The sequence below is a fragment of the Oncorhynchus gorbuscha genome, linkage group LG08 (assembly GCF_021184085.1).
Source record: "Oncorhynchus gorbuscha isolate QuinsamMale2020 ecotype Even-year linkage group LG08, OgorEven_v1.0, whole genome shotgun sequence".
Classification (NCBI taxonomy): Eukaryota; Metazoa; Chordata; class Actinopteri; order Salmoniformes; family Salmonidae; genus Oncorhynchus; species Oncorhynchus gorbuscha.
Genome location: NC_060180.1, coordinates 64,979,046 through 64,997,851, shown reverse-complemented (window position 1 = coordinate 64,997,851; position 18,806 = coordinate 64,979,046). Strand labels below are relative to the sequence as shown.

General features: G+C 41.1%; 3 protein-coding genes across 3 annotated transcripts; 2 read left to right on the top strand and 1 right to left on the bottom strand.

Moving 5' to 3' along the window:
* Positions 1–478: 478 nt before the first annotated feature.
* On the top strand, positions 479–7,741 carry LOC124042008 (ras-related protein Rab-3A-like). Its single transcript, XM_046360264.1, has 5 exons — positions 479–564; positions 2,396–2,620; positions 4,240–4,358; positions 4,562–4,686; positions 5,344–7,741. Exons 2-5 carry the CDS (start codon positions 2,396–2,398, stop codon positions 5,532–5,534), a joined length of 660 nt encoding a protein of 219 aa, XP_046216220.1. The 5' UTR covers positions 479–564; the 3' UTR covers positions 5,535–7,741.
* Positions 7,730–9,856, bottom strand: LOC124042007 (transcription factor jun-D-like). The gene has a single exon (XM_046360263.1). It carries the CDS (start codon positions 9,602–9,604, stop codon positions 8,699–8,701), a length of 906 nt encoding a protein of 301 aa, XP_046216219.1. The 5' UTR covers positions 9,605–9,856; the 3' UTR covers positions 7,730–8,698.
* A 4,989-nt stretch (positions 9,857–14,845) lies between these two features.
* LOC124042006 (pyroglutamyl-peptidase 1-like) lies at positions 14,846–17,990 on the top strand. The gene is made up of 5 exons (XM_046360262.1): positions 14,846–15,487; positions 16,201–16,253; positions 16,705–16,821; positions 17,026–17,258; positions 17,579–17,990. Exons 1-5 carry the CDS (start codon positions 15,457–15,459, stop codon positions 17,796–17,798), a joined length of 654 nt encoding a protein of 217 aa, XP_046216218.1. The 5' UTR covers positions 14,846–15,456; the 3' UTR covers positions 17,799–17,990.
* The last annotated feature ends 816 nt before the right edge of the window (positions 17,991–18,806 follow it).

Below are 18,806 nucleotides of genomic sequence, written 5' to 3'. Positions count from 1 at the left end.
TCAGATGACATATGGTTATCTGAACGTATTTCAATAAGACAGTGTGTCAGTGTGACCTAGTGGTTAGAGCGTCAAACTAGTAACCAAAAGGTTGCAAGATCGAATCCCCGAGCTGACAAGGTACAAGTCTGTCATTCTGCCCCTGAACAATGCAGTTAACCCACTGTTCTTAGGCCATCATTGAAAATAGGAATTTGTTCTTAACTGACTTGCCTAGTTAAATAAAGGTACAAAATCAGACAATCATTCTAAATACAGTCCTACTAGCAAAGGGATAGGTGGAAACATGTTTTTTTAATGAATCATGAGAAAATTATTGTACAGTTTGATGACAATCGATTTTTACCTTTATCCATAACTAGTCCCCTCAATAATGAGAGATATTGGGGGAACGCTCAGCGACCTTAAACAGTCTCGATTGGTTTAAAAGACTGTCAGTCATCCTCTAGCTCTACTCTGAGCCCGCCCCTTCGGTGACAGGCAATCAAGTGACGCCCAAGGTTCTGCAGGTGCGATACTGGGTACTGCTGCAATAGCGCTGCAGATAAAAACAGGCTTTTCACGGTAAGCCGCAAGCGGTATTATTTTGCGAGTCATTTAAAGAAATGATAGCACTAGAAAGGGTTAGATTATGTTTCCAAATCAAAAAGTGGAGAGGGACAATTTATTTGAGAAATAAGGAAGAGTAACCTTCATTTGACATATAGCGAGGCTTGGAATGCTTCGCTAGCCTAGTATGCTAGCTAAGCCTAATTGCAGGGAGCCGTGTATGTTTTATGGGATGAACTGATGTTTATGCTGTCAATGCGGCTGTTTAAAAATAATGTAGCGTAGGTTTTCTGCCATTATAACAGAAATCATATTGAATGACCAAGAGCAACTGTTATTTGGGAAATAAACATGTTTCGAAATGTTTTTCCCCCCCATTGAATGGTGAGCGAGCCATTCGAGCCCACTAGCAATCTTGAGGAAAGCAGCAGCAACTGGCTGGCTGGCTATAAAGATAGGCGTCAAACTAGCTAGATAGCTTGCTGAACAATGGTGACCCAATAGCTTAATTGATCTCCCTGTGACCAAGAACGCTTACCCATGTAAATACAATTATCTACGTACATTGTATAGCAAATATCAAGTCAAACCGCCTGATGTAACTGCATGTCCCTGTCAATTAAAGTATACAACATGCGCTAAAATCTATTTTCAAAACACCCAGCCATAGATGGGTTAGCCGATGCTTAGCCTAAGCCCTGTGGTTTCCGCCTTCTTTATCTTGGCGATTTTACTGTCTGAAATGTCCAGGCAATGTAAGCAATGATTACATTTATTTATAACAAAATGTTGTTTTCATTACATTGCTTTACTATGCATGATAAAGATTATTACAGTATCGTTTTTCCTGTTTAAACCTTATATGCGCACTAGAATGTGCAGGAGCTGACTATACAGCGCTCAAGATAGTGTTATGGAAATGTTATGGAGGTCAATCAGTTTTGATCCTGTACTTTAGTGGATACATTTATTTGAAAGCAGGAGAGGCTTGTCCTCACCACCATTAGGATCAATAAACGATGTCTGTAGTATCAAATGACTGAAAGAGATCTGGGAGGAGTCCAAATATTCAGTGTCAAAATCACTTTGTTATTATTATTATGGTATTACTCAATGAAATCTAGTTGCAAGGATACACTGACATTCAAAACCATCAAAATCACACTGTGGATATGGGTCCATATTACTATAATAGGCCATACACTCAAAGCATACGCCTATTTCAAAATTCAGCTATTTTGGTTTTAATTCAAAATGTTGTACCATATCATAGCATTCCACAAAATTACATTGCTTTAGGCTTCTTTTTTTTAAACATCATTTTCTTTATTTGATGAATACATTTGAAGGGTGTGACTAATCTCAAGTCAATCATTTACTAAAAGGCTTTACGGCTCATTGAAAATAGTCAGCATCAATCAGTATGATTTGACTCACTGCCGTTTTTATTGATAGTTGTCTGTCCCTTTCCCAGAGAGGTGTTAGATTATAATTCTCATTCTATTGACCACTGCCGTTGGAAGCGTTTAGGAAAATGTCTCCGTAGTTATTGGTTTGATGTCAAAACATACTGTCTTATTTCGATGTAGCTATTTTTCATGGAGAAAGTAGATGTGGGATATGGGTGAGCATGAGTGAAAATCATTTGGTAGGTCTACTTACCTGCCCATTTCCTCAGACATTTACCAAAGATGTGTTCATGGATTTCTCTGAAAAACAATCCTCTGATTGTTGACAAAGCAAATGGATAAATCTGCCATTTTGACAGAATAAAAAAAAACAATTTTTTTTTTAAATGGGCAACAAAAGCATGAATTACATTTGTCGTCATTCTATCCCTCCAAAGATGGCTTCCGCAACAGCCACTTATGGACAGAAGGAGTCCTCAGACCAGAACTTTGACTACATGTTCAAGATCCTGATCATTGGCAACAGCAGTGTGGGTAAGACCTCCTTCCTGTTTCGTTACGCAGACGACTCATTCACGCCGGCCTTTGTCAGCACGGTGGGCATAGACTTCAAGGTGAAGACCATCTACAGAAATGACAAGAGGATCAAGCTGCAGATCTGGGTAAGACACTGACCGTAACTAAATTATATTATTCCTCTGTTGAACACAAATAAGCTCATTTATGTTATTAGGGGTGTTCTTGCTTTAAAGGGATCGCTACACCAAATTACACATTTACCTCATCTAACGGATATGTAGCCGGCTAGTTTGGATGAAGAACAGACATTGACAGATTCAACCCATTGTGGTATCTAATCCCCAACCCTGGTCCTGGAGAGCTACTGTACAAGGTGTGCAAGCTTTTGTTTCAACCAAGAACTTAACACACCTAATCCAACGAATAAACTGCTTGACAAGAGCATGATCGGGTGTATTAGAACTGGATTAAAAACATGTAGCGTTCCAGGACCAGGGTTGGTGAGTACTATTTTACCTTGTGAAATATGAATGAGCACAAAAGTCTTGGCAAGGAGGCTAGTTCTCCAAGTTTGTTGGCTATAAAGTAATGGGGGGGACAACTGTATGGGAAATATCCCATGACAATAGGCTAGACCTGAAAGTTATGCTTTTAAAAAAAAAACATTTTTAGAGGGTGTGTTTGTTTAGGATTTTGGCCAGTCAGACCCCTATACTTTCCTGCATGACAGCAGAGGGGGCGGAGAGGAGCAGTATTGGTACACTAGCAGGAGGTTTGTGTCTCCAGTCTCTCTCTCTGTCTCTGTCTGTGGCTCCTGTAAGAAATATGTTTAGTTCTGAAGAAGATTGGTTGTGACACTACATGTGTCATGGTGGGTCATCTGTATCCACCCCTTTTAGCAGAGTAGACCTCGCTATGGAACAGTGCACACAGCTCAAATCTAGGGTTCTACCTTCACACACAAGAAGGATATTCATATTATAAGGATTATGATTACTGTATCTTGAAACATGTAATTTAAGGATTTGATGACACATGCTCACCTAGATCTACATGTTTTTATTGAAATTTGAACGGTTTTCTCAGTTGCTAGATCCGAGACGCATTTTATTCATGTGAGCAAATCCCCTCTCCCAAGAAATGATCTTGATTTATATCCTACTTGACATGTATGGAATAAATCAAGATTATATGCTGTCAGTGTGTGTTTACTCTATTCATATGATCCTGTGAACATGATCATGTCTCGACGTTATAACATCGCTGAAGCCAAAAAAACATGTATGCTGATATAAATGTCTAGTTTTCCTAAATCGACCTTGATTCATTTTCTAAAGTGTCTATCGTTGCTGTCTATCATATGTGCAGCATCATTATGGCCTGGTGACGCCCATAAAACCTGCTTAAACACATCAGAAAATGGTTTTGAGTGCAATTGCATCTCTCTGTGTTATGTTACTGGAGTGTCTATCGCACTGCCATCTCACTGCTTGTTTAAAACAGAATCTTACTCTGATATACTGCACTGCTACGTGTGCTGGCTCTAAAATGATACTATAACTACACTTGACATCATACGGAATATTAAAGTTAGTATCTTTTTTAAATGTATTTTTATCCACAACGACAATGTTTAAAGATGGGAGGTTAAACTTAGTGCATTATTTTATGTGGTAGTACATTGCAGGGCTATTTTTGTGCCTGAGTATGTGTGTGTGTATGATATAATGACTGATTGTGTGATAACGTGTGCTTCTCTCAGGACACTGCCGGCCAGGAGCGGTACAGGACCATCACCACAGCCTACTACAGAGGAGCCATGGGCTTCCTGCTCATGTATGACATAACCAACGAGGACTCTTTCAATGCCGTGCAGGACTGGTACGGGTCCGCTGGGAAATAGCGTGTTTGTCCGTGTATTGTGTTTATGTTCTACAAAAGTTAAATAATTTAATGACCGCACCAATCAAGCGTCAGTTGCTTTGCCTGCTTGAATGAGGGTCCATGCACACAACTAAACATGTTCAGTATGGGAAGTTATGATAGGATCCTTAATATAACTCAGTTTTTAATGTGTGTGTCAGGTCCACCCAGATTAAGACGTACTCATGGGACAATGCCCAGGTCCTGCTGGTGGGAAACAAGTGTGACATGGAGGATGAGAGGGTGGTGGCAGCAGACCGGGGCAGGCAGCTCTCTGACCAACTAGGTGAGTTGGAACACTGGACTTAATTACCCAGTAATATAACAGCAACAAGTTATCCGTTTTCTTTCACTACAAAATGAGGTTTATGTTCCTAACCTGCAGTAGTCTCTAAAAGCCGACTGTAGGCAATAGGGACTAGGCTCTTGTTTGACAACTCGACCAACAAACCACGAGGCAGACATGCCAGAATGTGGCGATTCAAAACCAAAGTTTGCAGGCTAAAACCGTTGTAGTTGTTTGTTTGAGTGAAGGTAGTTGATGTAAACTAGCCACTTGTGAAATGCACTCAAAAATAACCTCTGATCTCAATTTTGCTAGATACTATTTAGTATTTTATTTTTATTTATTTCACCTTTATTTAACCAGGTAGGCTAGTTGCGAACAAGTTCTCATTTACAACTGCGACCTGGCCAAGATAAAGCATAGCAGTGCGAATAAAGTAGCGATGTAGTTAATCTATGTCATAAAGAGTCCATCATTGATCCTAGTCGCTGTTGCCTAGGGTCGGTTTAAGGTAATCTGCAGTTACTGTGTACAGTAGTTCTGGGGCAACAATATATGGACAAATTCATGTCAAGTGTACTTGTTGTAATCATCAACACATCACTCGTTAGATTTGAATGTCTCTTAATTAATCAGACGTCTGTCTTTCCTCTGCAGGCTTTGAGTACTTTGAGTGCAGTGCCAAGGACAACATCAACGTGAAGCAGACGTTTGAGCGGCTGGTGGACATAATCTGTGAGAAGATGTCGGAGAGCCTGGACAACGCCGACCCCGCCGTCACAGGGGCCAAACAGGGGCCCCAGCTCACCGAGCAGCCCGAACGCCCCCACCAGGACTGTGCTTGCTAAACACACCATACACACACACACCTGACCTCTCACACACCCCCTTCCTACAACCTTCTCAGCTGGTGGAAGAGGTCTGTGATGGGTTTGTGTTTGGATGGAAAATCTGAAAAACTCCATTCTGTATTTCAGTCCCCCGTCTATCTATAGGTGTTCTACTGTAAGTCCAAAGTTCACATTCCTCTGACTCCCCTTACTGCGGCCTCGAACCTGAAAGGATTGACTTTTTTCAAAGGGCCACATTGCTGATTATCTGTTTACTGTTGATAGCTTTGCTGTTTTTTTTTTTTTTTATGTGCCGCCGATTTGGCTGGTGACAGAACATATTAAGCCACCAAATCCATTGGCGTGAGTGAGGTATGGTCCAAATTTGTGATAACAAAAATTGGATGAGATTGTGTTTTCGAACATTTCCGACCAAAATCCCATGCATATTGGTTATCAGTCATGGTCATTTTCTAATATTTTTTTCATTGCGGAATTTAAGAAAAAGAAAACGATGTGTTAAGTACTGGTCCCTGTCCTTATTGTTTATTTATTTATTTTTTTATTTTTTTACTTTTGTTCATTTTTTCCCCCCCTCGCAAACCTTGATAGAGAGAATATGGATTGATGGATAAAGGTGTCTTAGGTATAAGAGAACAGTATGTATAAATGTTCAGACATGAATGAATATGCATTTTAAAATGTGAAAATATATAAACAAATAGTAAACAATTACAATATTTATGTATACATATCTGTGCATTGTGAGAGGTGTGTGTTTAATTTTTTTTTCATGGAACTTCTGTAAGCTGTTGTGGGCCACGCCCCTCTGAATCAAACTGGTTTGTTTTGCTTTAAGAACGTAGCACGTGTGAAGAACAGTTAAATGAAGCTTCTAATTTCTTGTCAGTGTATAACACTGCTTCTCTACAGCACAATTACCTCTTATTCATGTGTACAACACATACACAGATCGACACTGGGTACAGCACCCTTATACTACATCACGTTCCAATCACTTCCCGGTGTCTGGTAGTCTGTGGTTTGTTTTTTATTTTGTGAGGAGGAAATACTTTTTTTTAAAGCATGTTCAATGTCATGTTTGTGTGATTTTGCTTTTTCAGTGTAGAGAGAATTGCTTGTTGGCATATACATGAGGAAAACATAACTAGGAGCCAAACGAAATGCACTCAGGCACATGAAGACATTGTCACGGCCATCTATATTTATACACAGTATATTTATTTATTAATGATGTAGGTTTTTCGTAGGTTGTTGTTTGCGGGCTGCACTATCACAGTTTAAAAAAGACGGTTATATCAGTATTGAAAAAAAGATTGGAATTAAAGTGTTGACATACTCCAGACTGAGAAACTTCCATTTCACTGTATGTTCTCCTGATCATGTACGAGCTGTTTCAATGGGAAATACTTATGTCCATGTTTTTAAACCAACCATGAAGCCGTTAGTGTGGGTTTAATAATGCTAGTGTAAATACTGTATTCCTCTCCGAGCAATACTGTGTCAAATTCCAGTCTCCTGGTTCTCCTTGATGGAAAATATTCACAGCCAACAAAGCATGTCTTTAACAAATACTGTTTGCTTGAAGGATTTAGGCAGGGTTTGTTCTATCAGGGATCCTTGGGACGTCCCTGCACTAAACTTTAGCTTAACCCGCACCCTAACCTTTTAACCATAACACTTACCTAACCATGAACGTAACCATTTTAAATGTCAACTTCAATGGGGGGGTAGGGATGTCCCAAGGATCCCTCATAGCAGACCCTTTAGACAGCTTTGCTTAGGTCTTTCCAAAAATGACACCCGCTAGGATAAGACTTAGACACATTTTTAGGTCTGAATAAAAGGCCTGTCATATTGTAGTAATGATAGAGAAGCATTTGGCATGTATGCCTACACTGTGTCAATTTTCAAAAAGGGAAAAGTGTTCGAAGTAGGATCAGTACTTATCACATCCTATTATTTATACTGCATTGGGTAACTTTAGTTTTGTTGATTGTGTTTCGCTACAGCTGTAAACTTGCCTCTGACTTAGGTATCTGTTCAATTCAGCTAGCTCTCTTAGCTCTCCATCCTATCTTCCCCCTGTAAATAATGTTTCTTTCTTGGGTTTTAGTCAGGTTTTAGTCATGTGAATTGTGCTGTAACACTAACTCCAGGTTTGATAAAACAAGGAATTAATAAACAAAACATAAAAGCAAAAATGAGTCAACATTTATTCAAATCTGTCTTTGAGGCACATTTTTGTGTTGGGTGTACAGTAGCCTCTTGGCCCAAACTGACAATGGTATTACCCTCATCAAGCCAATAGGCGGCATAATAGTGTAGGACTCCCACTGCTACCTACCTATTTTACCCCTTTTTACTTCAATGTAACAAAGCCTGTAATACAACAGGATAGGGGGGGGGGGGGGACAATATGCACCTATTCTACACTAATCCATTGCTGGTAGAGGATATAATAAATAGCTGGCATAATGTGTAATAGGACAGGAACTGAAATAAAGTACAGTCGGTCCACAACAACATTTGACAACAGAATAAACAATTCATAGAATTTAATAAAACAGCTTTGAGAGGTCAAATCCCGTTCAAAATGGCTACATAGGGCCAACAACGAAGGCTACATTCATGGATAGCGACAGATACACAGAGTTGCACAACATTAAATTACTGTAGCCAACACGAGCTTACAAGACACGCACAATTCATTTTTGCAGAAAATATAAAAGACAGTATGCAAAATAAGACATGTTTTAGTAAATAAAATATACATTTGTCATTGGTAAATAAGTGCTTGTAAACAAGTAAGGCATTATATATTACACAGTGAATGACATGCGCTCACTGACATTCTGGTGTTTAGGTGCACTCATTGAGATTGTCCAGTTTACATGCAGATAATGCTATCTTTGTTCGGCTATGTATTATTGTCCATTGGAGAGCTGATAGTGCATTTTCCTCTGAAGAGGGCAGCAAAATTAGTCTGTTAGCCTCATTTTTTAAGAGAGACCCATAGTGTTCCAGTTCTAATGGATTTTCAGCAATGAGTTTGTATTCTATTAGAACAGGCAAATAGCCTACTGGGTTTCAGTTAGTCCATATCCCCAAAGGATAACGAACCCCATGGTGGTGGGTACCTCATAGGCCTACATTGTCCTCTAGTAAGCTTGATCTTGGTTTGGGAGAAGTTGACACCCATTACTGACATGGTTCATAACCTTTTGTTTCAACTGGGCTACTTGCTCTCTAAGCACACTGGCTGTGGAGGCTAGTTCAGTGTTCTGTGTCTTAAGGTTTTTGACCTTGTCTTCAAGACGGGATATTCTCTCCAGTTTTCTTTTGCGGCACTTGGACGCCGCTATTCTGTTGCGTAGCTTTTTCCTCTCTGCTTTAATGCGCTCCTGGTTGTCCATGTCAATAGGAGACAAAGGCGGGCTGTCTCCAAAGCACTGCATGTCGGGGACCGTCTGCGGCTCGTCCTTCAACGCCTGGAGTCGGGACAGAGCCGCCGCAGCCGCCTGTTGATGCGCGCTCATCAGATGAGAAGGTGGTGGTGGGAATGGAATTGTGTCCGTGGAATAATTCACTGTGCTGCCCAGTGGACTATTACCATAGCCGTTCAATGTCGTGTACACTGGCAGATCTGACGGCAAGCCGATTGGGGCTGCGTTGGAGCTGATAAGGTCCAGTCTGTCCGGCGGTACGCACGTCCCCTCGCTCAGCTGGTTCTGCTTGTGAAGATCCTCAAGCGCCTTCACGAAGCCTTCGGCAAATTCCTGTTCGTCACTGGCTGACTTTGGGTAGAGGAACTGAGAGGTTGGGATCGTGGTAACCATTCCATTCGATTGGATAATCAATCGTTCAAGGTCCGGAGTCGCCAATTTCAAGAGTCCCAAGTCCGGGGAGTTCAGAATTCCCTCTGCGTCCCGGAGATTCGGTTTTAGAATCGAGCTTTGGTCATCCAGGTTTAGACTAATTTCTTTCTTCATCATGCTGTTGTAGGAATAGAGGCTTGAAATCCCTCGAGTATTCAACACATTACAAGGGTAGAGGGTTGTTTCCATTCTAACCCCTCACACGAGGGTATGTTGAGGTTAACGCATAAACTAAGGCGATTCAACCGTTAAACTCCGGCAATAAAACACACAGTTCAGGTTACAGTTTCCTGTATTTTTCTTCAAACTCTGGTTCCCCTTTACCTGTACCCCTGAGGCTAAAACAATAGTCGTGGCTTGGCTTTTCCTGTTCTTCTCGCCCGTATGAACTCTTTTCACAGATGGCACAACTGGTATGCGTACACCCAACCCTCTGCTTGTTTTTTACTCCTAAAAATTCCATTATGTCACTTTAGCGCGCTAAGATTGGCCCAAAATGACGTTCGTTTCCGGTCTGATTTAAATAAGGGGCCGAACCAGTTCATATTGCCATGGATACTTTAGGTAAACTGCAAACAGTGCGGTGCATTGTGGTTTGATGTCATAAAATAGAACGCTCAGGGTCGCCAAAAGAAACTGGGCGGGGAAGGAACTAGGGAGGGGCACATAAGGTTTCTTCAGCTATCTTGACTAGTCCAGTCTTTAGAGCAACTTAGACAATGTTCCCACGCCAACTTGACAGCTGTATGTGAATGAACACACAGTATAAACGTTAATTGATCAGCCCCAAACGTGTGTGTGTCATTGTGTCAGTCTATTCTTCATTGCAAGTGATCTATTTTGGTTCCAATTCCAAACATTCTCACAGTTCTGTCCAGTTTAGGATATATGATGACAAAGTAGACTAATATACATCTGGGGATACATTTTAGCAAGTCAAGGCACATAAAAACATGGGCTCAGGAATCATAGGTATGCAGTCAGTCACTGAATGGAAACATTTGACCTCGTAAATTGCTGACATTAGTCGTTTAATACCGTGTCTTCCGATCCAAACACATTTCTAATAGAGATTGCACAGCTTGGTGCAAATAAACTAAGAGGTGCTTTATTGGGGAAGTAATTACCGGTATGTTTTAACAGAAATGAGGAAGGAGATACTGCAGAGGGATAAGGAAACCATGCTGTTTTTAGAAGCCAATGTTTGACAAAGAACTCAACTCAAAATTCTTAGAATGGTTAGTAGCCTATACACTGAGTACAAAACACCCATTCTTTCCATGACATAGACTGACCAGGTGAATTGAGGAAAGCAATGATCCCTTACTGATGTCACTTGTTAAATCAACTTCAGTCAGTGTAGATGAAGGAGTGGAGACAGGATAAATAAGTATTTTTAGGCCTTGAGACAATTGAGATATGGATTGTGTATGTGTGCCATTTAAGTGCCTTTGCATGGGGTATGGAGGTAGGTGCCAGGTCCACCGGTTTGAGTGGGTCAAGAACTGCAACGCTCCTGGGTTTTCCAGTGTGTATCAAGAATGGTCCACCACCAAAATGACATCCAGCCAGCTTGACACAGCTGTGATAAGCATTGGAGTCAACATAGGCCAGCATCCCTGTGGAACGCTTTTGACACCTTGTAGAATTGAGGATGTTCTGAGGGCCAAAGGGAGTGCAACTCAATATGGGGAGATTAGGCCTGGCTCGCAGTCGGCGTTCCAAATCGTCCCAAATGTGTTCGATGGGGTTGAGGCCAGGGCTCTGTGCATGCCAGTCAAGTTCTCGCTTTGTGCATGGGGGCATTGTCATGCTGAAACAGGAAAGGGCCTTCCCCAAACTGTTGCCTCAAAGTTGGAAGCACAGAATCGTCCAGAACGTTATTGTATGCTGTAGCGTTAAGATTTCCTTTCACATCTAGCCCGAACCATAAAAATCAACCCCAGACCATTATTCTTCTTCAACCAAACTTTATAGTTAGCACTTTGCATTTGCTCAGGTAGTGCTCTCCTGGCATCCACCAAACCCAGATTCATCCGTCACGTTGCCAGATGGTGAAGCGTGATTCATCACTCCAGAGAATGCGTTTCCACTGCTCCAGAGTCCAATGGCGGCGAGCTTTACACCACTCTAGCCGACTCTTGGTGATCTTAGGCTTGTGTGCAGCTATTCTGGTCATGGAAACCCATTTCATGAAGCTCCCGACGAACATTTATCGTGCTGATATTGCTTCCAGAGGCAGTTTGGAACTCAGTAGTGAGTGTTGCAACCAAGGACAGACGGTTTTTACACGTTATGCGCTTCAGTACTCGGTGGTCACGTTCTGTGAGCTTGTGTGGCCTACCACTTTGTGGCTGAGCCCTTGTTGCTCCTAGTCATTTCCACTTCATCATAACAGCACTTACAGTTGACCTGGGCAGCTTTAGCAGTGCAGAAATGTAATGAACTGACTTGTTTGAAAGGTGGCATCCTATGACCGTGCCACACTGAAAGTCACTGAGCTCTTCAGTAAGGCCATTTTACTGCCAATGTTTGTCTATGGAGATCGCATGGCTGTGTGCTCGATTTTATACAAAGCAGCGGGTGTGGCTGAAATAGCAGAATCCACTCATTTGAAGAGGTGTCCACATACTTTGTATATATAGAGTATCTGCCCAGAAATATCAGACATCTGCTGGTTAAGGCACGAGAGATCTACCACCTCGGAACAGAAAGCCCCAAACGGTGATGGCTGTCTGCTATTGCTATGAATAGCCCAGCGCAGTGGGTGGTACTAGGCAGCCATAATAGCCAATAACCCCCCGTAGGAAGGGAAGATATACTGTCTGCATCAACACCACAGAATAGCAAGGGTATCATTTGTTTCCATGGCAACGTTGACATAGGCTGTGACGCAAAAGCAGGTGAATGATTGGGGGAAGGGGATTGAGGTTGTTGAAGACTGCAGTGCACGATGCAAGGGTGGTGGATGGGAGGATCGCAATGTGTGTGTGTGTGTCTGTGTGTGGTGTGTTTATAGGTGGGCATCAATATTCAGATATACATCTTCCAGCATTTTGTATATGGTGTATTAAATAGCCTTTGATGCTTTGTTCAGGGAAAATCTGATTTTGTAGAATAGAATTAATTCAAGATACATATGGTTAGGATGTCATCAATTGAAAGATGTTCCATTAGTGATGTCATCTCCCTTTGATGTCTCTTTTTTGGAATAGATTGCACCTTCCTTCACAGCACCTTAAAAACAAACCCCAACAAAAAGCTTCCTATTTTGACAGAAACAACTGCCTTTTATTTTCCATCCATATTCAGCATGGCATTTAGAATCAGGCATTCAGAAGGCAGTGGCTAGAACGTATGAGTCATGTCCTGAAACAGGGGTGTGGACTGAATACAAACCATAAGTTGTTGTGGTGAACAGATATCAAAATGGGAGTGCCTTTATGAAAACATAAACACCAACCCAGATGGTTTTAAAGAGTATTTCAACATAATACAAATGTTTTTCATTATATATTTTCCACTCAAATTCAATTTACTGATTTATTTCTTGCTTTACAGAATTGTGATAAAGCTAAGATGAGAGTTAAAGTGAGACGTAACAGCATTTATAGCTTGTACTAAAGTGTACAATAGCTGACACAATGAATACCCAACAGGTGCTATGACTTTAAAGGCCTCTACAGCTGGGATTGCTAAATTCTGCTGAAGCTGTCCCAATTTTGCGAGTTGGGAAAACATTTGATTTTATTATAGGCAAAGTGTCAATGTTACCAAATAAAGCAATTATAAATGCATGGGGGAAATAAATCTGAGTCTGAACATAATAAATTAAAGGCCAAATAAACCAAAATGTATTTATTAAAACGTACCATCTTATGGCTTTGGAAAGCATTTAAAAATGTATCAATATGTACTTCAAGGTCTCAATAGAGAAGACACCGATTGAATGCTACTATTGGACACCGCTAACTAGCTAGCCATTTCACATCGGTTACACTCACCCCTCTTTGACCTCCACCTTCTCCGCAGCAATTCCAGCAGCTGGGGAAGCCAGAGAGGAAAAGGCGAAGAGAAAGGATTTACTCCGCCCAAAATCTGTCCTCATGAGATAAGCCATTTTTTGTATAGAGGTCTATGAGAGTGTCAAATTACATGAGGCTTATTTGATCTAATAGAAGTTCAGCAAATGTGGGCCTCCTGAGTGGCGCAGAGGTCTAAGTCACTGTATCGTGGTGCTCACTATAGACCCGGGTTCTACCCTGGGTTGTGTCAGCACAGAATTGGCCCAGCATCGTTTGGGTTAGGGGAGGGTTTGGCCGTGGAGGCTTTATTTGGCTCATCACACTTTTGTGGTGGGCTGGGCGCCGGCAGGCTAACTTTGGTTGTCAGTTGAACAGTGTTTCCTTTCGACACATTGGTGAGGCTGGCTTTCGGGTTAAGCGGGCAGGTGTTAAGGAGTGTGTTTTGAAGGACACATGAACCCATTGGGGAGTTGCAGCGATGAGACAGGATCTCAATTGGGGAGAAAAAGGGGGTAAAGAAACAAAATAAAATATGTTTAGTAATGTTTAGGATGTTACAAATGTACTGATATAAGTGGATGCATGTGGCATTGTGGCAACTTTGAGAAAAATTACTTAGTTGTGCCTGTTGTTCACATGCGTATCTGCCCTCTCATTGGTTAGAATGGTCCCACTTGATCTCGCCTGCCTTTAAATCATAGAGCCCTACAGTGGAAGAGTTTTTCATTTTTCCCAAAGGGGATTTTAGAAACACTTAAAATAAGGGCTCCGTTTCGTGTAGGCTTACCCTGGCGTGACATTTTGATAACGATATAAATCTCTCTTGGAAAAGGTTACTTTTATTAATATATTCAGCTCTATTTACTCTCAGATTCAAAAATGCTAATTAGCACCAAAGTACACATCATGCAAAACTACAAATCCCTGCAAGCTCCTGCATGTCATCTCTCGCTGATACCTTCGCTAACAGTTATTGTGTCAATTTAAAACTTGTACTAGACAGAATTGTGCATTTAAAGAAATGTAGCCAATTTATTAATTACTACATTTAGCTAACATTAGTTAGTTAATCCAGAGATTCTTACTTTTGCCTAGATTCGGCAGTCTCGTCCAGATCATCATGGCATTTGTAGTTCTTTATGATAGCCACATTTGCAGCTAATTAGCATTTCATTATGGTGGGGTAAATACAGACGAATATATTGATAAAAGTCACCTTGTCCTAGAGAACTGTACATGGTTATCAAAATGTCACTCCGGGGAAAGCCTACACGAAACGCAGCCCTTATTTTAAGTGCTTCTAAAATCCCCTATGGGGTAAAATGAATGGTGGACAAATTATTGGAACCATTTCCTTTTGACCGCTAGGTTTCATGGGTATTATGACTCGTACTGTGGACTATTGAGGACATGTATTTCCATTGTTAGAGTGGTCACTGGGCTATCTTGTCAATATAATAGATCATCTTTGGCAGAGCCCAATTAATTTATCCTAATCAACAGCATCAATATAAATATTTGCTTCCATTCCTCAACCTGACCTCGAACCAGGAACCCTCGAAACACACAAATATCGGTCACCCACGAAGCATAGCTACCTCTCGCTCCACAAAAGCCACGGCCCGTACGGACTTAAGGAAAACAACTACTTCAGTCTCAGAGCTAGTGACGTCGCCGATTAAACGCTACTAACGTACACCGCTAACTAGCTAGACATTTCACATCGGTTGTATTATGTAATTTCAACAAAAGGTTAAGCCAAATTTGTCAAATAAATGAGCTCATGCGCTGAGCATGAATACCATTGCAGTAGGTGGCGATAGGTGGCTGGATGTTGAGGTATAGAGTAGTGTTGTCAACAGCGTAGAAGGACTGGAAGAAACCGAGAACGCTCACTCGAGCTCTTGAAAGAATAATGAATAGATAGCGGAAGAGAATCAAGGAGGAATTCTCAACTCATCAGGGTTGAAAAAGAGTAGATTACATTTTTGCAGAATTCACTATAACTCACAAATAATGGCGACTAAAAGGACGGTAATAGTGACAGGTAAGTGATTTATGTAGCCTATACTGTCTTAGTTCGCTGTTAGTTCTCTAAACTTTTGATTAAAATTAGTTGCCTAACTATTAAAGATTGGAATTACTTGTATATTGTGTCATCTTGAAAACGACATTGTTCCTCAACTACTATACAACTACTGACCGTCTACTGTACAGTACTGTGCATCTTCATCTTACATTCACAAAGCCTGTCTGTCAGGTTGAAATGTACGAATTGTAATGTTGAGGCAGACCAACCTATTACAGACAGATCAAGTCAGAGGCGATAATGTAGCCATTTATGGATCGGTGTAGCCATTTAGCCATTTATGGGTACATGTTTGCCTTGTCGTGATATTATTGTGATACTATTGAGAATGATGCTGGCTAAATTCGTGCTGACAAGAAGCATATTTTTAACCTACTCTTCTCCCCCGATATAACTTAAATGGAAATTGTAGTATAGTGTCATCTCATCTATAAAACCCATGCACTCATTTGCATATATTGTGTTACAATTGATTATACATGTCAGCTGCTGTAATAGATAATATTTAACTTGAGATGTCCGTTAGACTTTCGAACTAAGATTATTGTGACTTTCATTTAGATAGGGGTAGAGTGATAAGCAGCTATAAAAATGTAATGTGGCATTGGTGTATACTGGTGTTACTAGGCGAGGACTTAAAAGGCTATCGATATCATCTATATTTTTTTTAGGGTTTGAACCTTTTGGCGATCACACCGTGAATGCTAGCTGGGTGGCAGTGCAGGTAAGTGAGTTTGTTGCGTGTTTTGTATGGTGCATTATTAAGAGGTCTATTCTTATTGGCAACACCTTACTTTGATTTCCACATGAGTAGTAACACAAAATTGTATCACATTACATGACATTTAAGAATAATTACTTCATTGCATAGTAGGAACTAATGGAAGTGTCATGTTAATACACAAGTGGAAAAAGGAATGATCTGCTTTAGCACTTCTGTCGTAACAGCAAATGCTTAATGACTTAATAATGAATAAGTAATCACTTTTCACTATTTAACAATGTATGAATGCAATGTTGTTACTATAGTAATTAGTGTTATCACAACAGGTGTAAAGGCAACTGATTTTTACAACCTTGAGGCACAACAAATGCCTCAAAAGGAAAAATAAAGCTTTATCTAATTAAATAGGGTCTGTGGTTCCTTACACACTTCCTGTTTCCTCTGTGTACAGGAACTGGAGCGGTTGGGCTTGGGTCAGAGTGTGGACCTATATGTGTGTGAGGTGCCAGTAGAGTACCAGGCAGTTCAGAGTCTACTGCCATCTCTATGGAAACAGCATCAGCCACAGGTAGCCACAGGGAGTCACAGCAAATGTCAAGTGTTGTTCCTCACAAGATCTTTTTTTACTGCATAAAAGGCATTAGTAATAGTGTTCGACAGGTGCACCCTTACTGTATGACATTTAGGCTACAGTTTGAAATATGATGTAGAGTCTCTATTGGTATAACAGTGGCTACATTTAACACACATTCTCTTCTCCGTGGGTCAACAGTTGGTGGTCCATGTCGGGGTCTCTGGGATAGCCACCACAGTCACCCTGGAGAAATGTGGCCACAACCACGGCTACAAGCGGGTGGACAACTGCAGCTTCTGTCCAGACTCTCAGTGTTGCATGGACGGTGGTCCTGACTGCATCGATTCAGTCATAGACATGGACCTAGTCTGCAAGAGGGTCAACTCCTCAAGGCTTGGCGTGGCAGTGTCAGTATCAAAGGATGCAGGCCGGTGAGTGCTGTGCTCGACTCTACTCTCATTCAACCAGTCACATGCCACTATTTATGATCTCATACTTTTTTTCAATGAAACTACATTAAAGGGAATGTTCACACAAATTACAAATGTATCCTATCTATGATCTTTAATTGTAGCATATTTTCTAGGTAGTGATAAGATGTTAAATAAAAATGTGGGTGGTCTGTCCCTTTTGTAATCTGAAGTTGCCACTTCAGAAATCTCATTTACCTAAATGGCAAATCCATTGATTCTGATAAAAGCTAATGTCTTCTGTTGTCTCTTTACCCTAACTTAACCTTTGATCCGGTCAGATACCTGTGTGACTACACCTACTACACGTCGCTGTACCTGGGGAAGGGCAGGTCAGCGTTTGTGCACGTTCCTCCACTAGAGAAGCCCTACAGTGCCCAGGACCTAGGCAGAGCCTTGCAGGCCGTAGTAGGGGAGATGCTGGAGCTTGTGGGTCAATCTGAGGATGATGACCATGACCACCACCACTGCAGCCACCAGCACCATCAGCATGCTCACTAAAGAATTACTTCCGGTGACCTCTGTCCTCAACTCACTGCTCCTGTCCCCAATGGACAGATAAAGCACTTAAAGCTGGAATCCTTAATTGAAACAATAACAAAGTGGTGACCCTGCCTCTGTTTTGGTAAAAACCTGAGGGATGGGCCTGAAGAAATGTAACCACTCTCAAATTCATAGGCAGAGCTATATTCACGGACTGACCATCCATGATTTCAAAATGATAGTTTTAACCATGTTTTGAGGATATACAGTGTTTGTTTACATTTACAAACATTGGAGTACAACAAGCTTATATTATGGGTTCTGATGGGGTATGAAATTTGAACTAAGCTCATGAGGCATTCATATGTTTTATTCATCAAGAATCAATGGTTATATAGCACAAGTCCAAAAATTGATGTAGCATCTAAGGATTCTAACTTTAAGGACAGATACAACTGATACCCCACTAAGCAGTAGCTAAAGAGAGGGCTATCAGCACTCCCCCTGAACTAGAGAAAGGGAGAGTATATGAATGAGAATAGGCAGAGCAATGGATGTATCCATCCGGGTAGGCTGGTGGGAGGAGTATATAGGAGGACAGGCTCATTTTAATGGTTGGAATGGTACCAAGCATGTCAAACACTTGGAAACAGTGTGTTTGACTCATTCCATTCCAGCCACTACAATGAGCCCATCCTCCTATGGCTCCTCACACCAGCCTCCTCTGGCATACACGTATATTATATCAATGGCTCTGGGTATTGTTATTTGACTGTATTTCACAAAGAAACTGTTTTTTAAAGTTATATTTAATCTTTATTTAACAAGGAAAGTCAGTTAAGAACAAATTCTTATTTACAATGACAGCCTACCAAATGACCTCCTGCGGAGATGGGGATGGGATTAAAAATAAAATATAGGACAAAACACACATCACGACAAGAGAGACAACACTACATAAAGAGAGGCCTAAAACAACAACATATAGCATAGCAGCAACACAAGACGACACACTGTAATGGTCCA

Excerpts from the sequence above, each read along its gene's own strand:
- LOC124042008 (XM_046360264.1), top strand. The coding sequence starts at position 2,396 with ATGGCTTCCGCAACAGCCACTTATGGACAGAAGGAGTCCTCAGACCAG. Across the intron at positions 2,621-4,239 it reads GGATCAAGCTGCAGATCTGG|GACACTGCCGGCCAGGAGCG; the intron begins GTAAGACACTGA and ends TGCTTCTCTCAG. Across the intron at positions 4,687-5,343 it reads GCAGCTCTCTGACCAACTAG|GCTTTGAGTACTTTGAGTGC; the intron begins GTGAGTTGGAAC and ends TTTCCTCTGCAG.
- LOC124042007 (XM_046360263.1), bottom strand. The coding sequence starts at position 9,604 with ATGGAAACAACCCTCTACCCTTGTAATGTGTTGAATACTCGAGGGATT.
- LOC124042006 (XM_046360262.1), top strand. The coding sequence starts at position 15,457 with ATGGCGACTAAAAGGACGGTAATAGTGACAG. Across the intron at positions 15,488-16,200 it reads AAGGACGGTAATAGTGACAG|GGTTTGAACCTTTTGGCGAT; the intron begins GTAAGTGATTTA and ends TATTTTTTTTAG. Across the intron at positions 17,259-17,578 it reads GTATCAAAGGATGCAGGCCG|ATACCTGTGTGACTACACCT; the intron begins GTGAGTGCTGTG and ends TGATCCGGTCAG.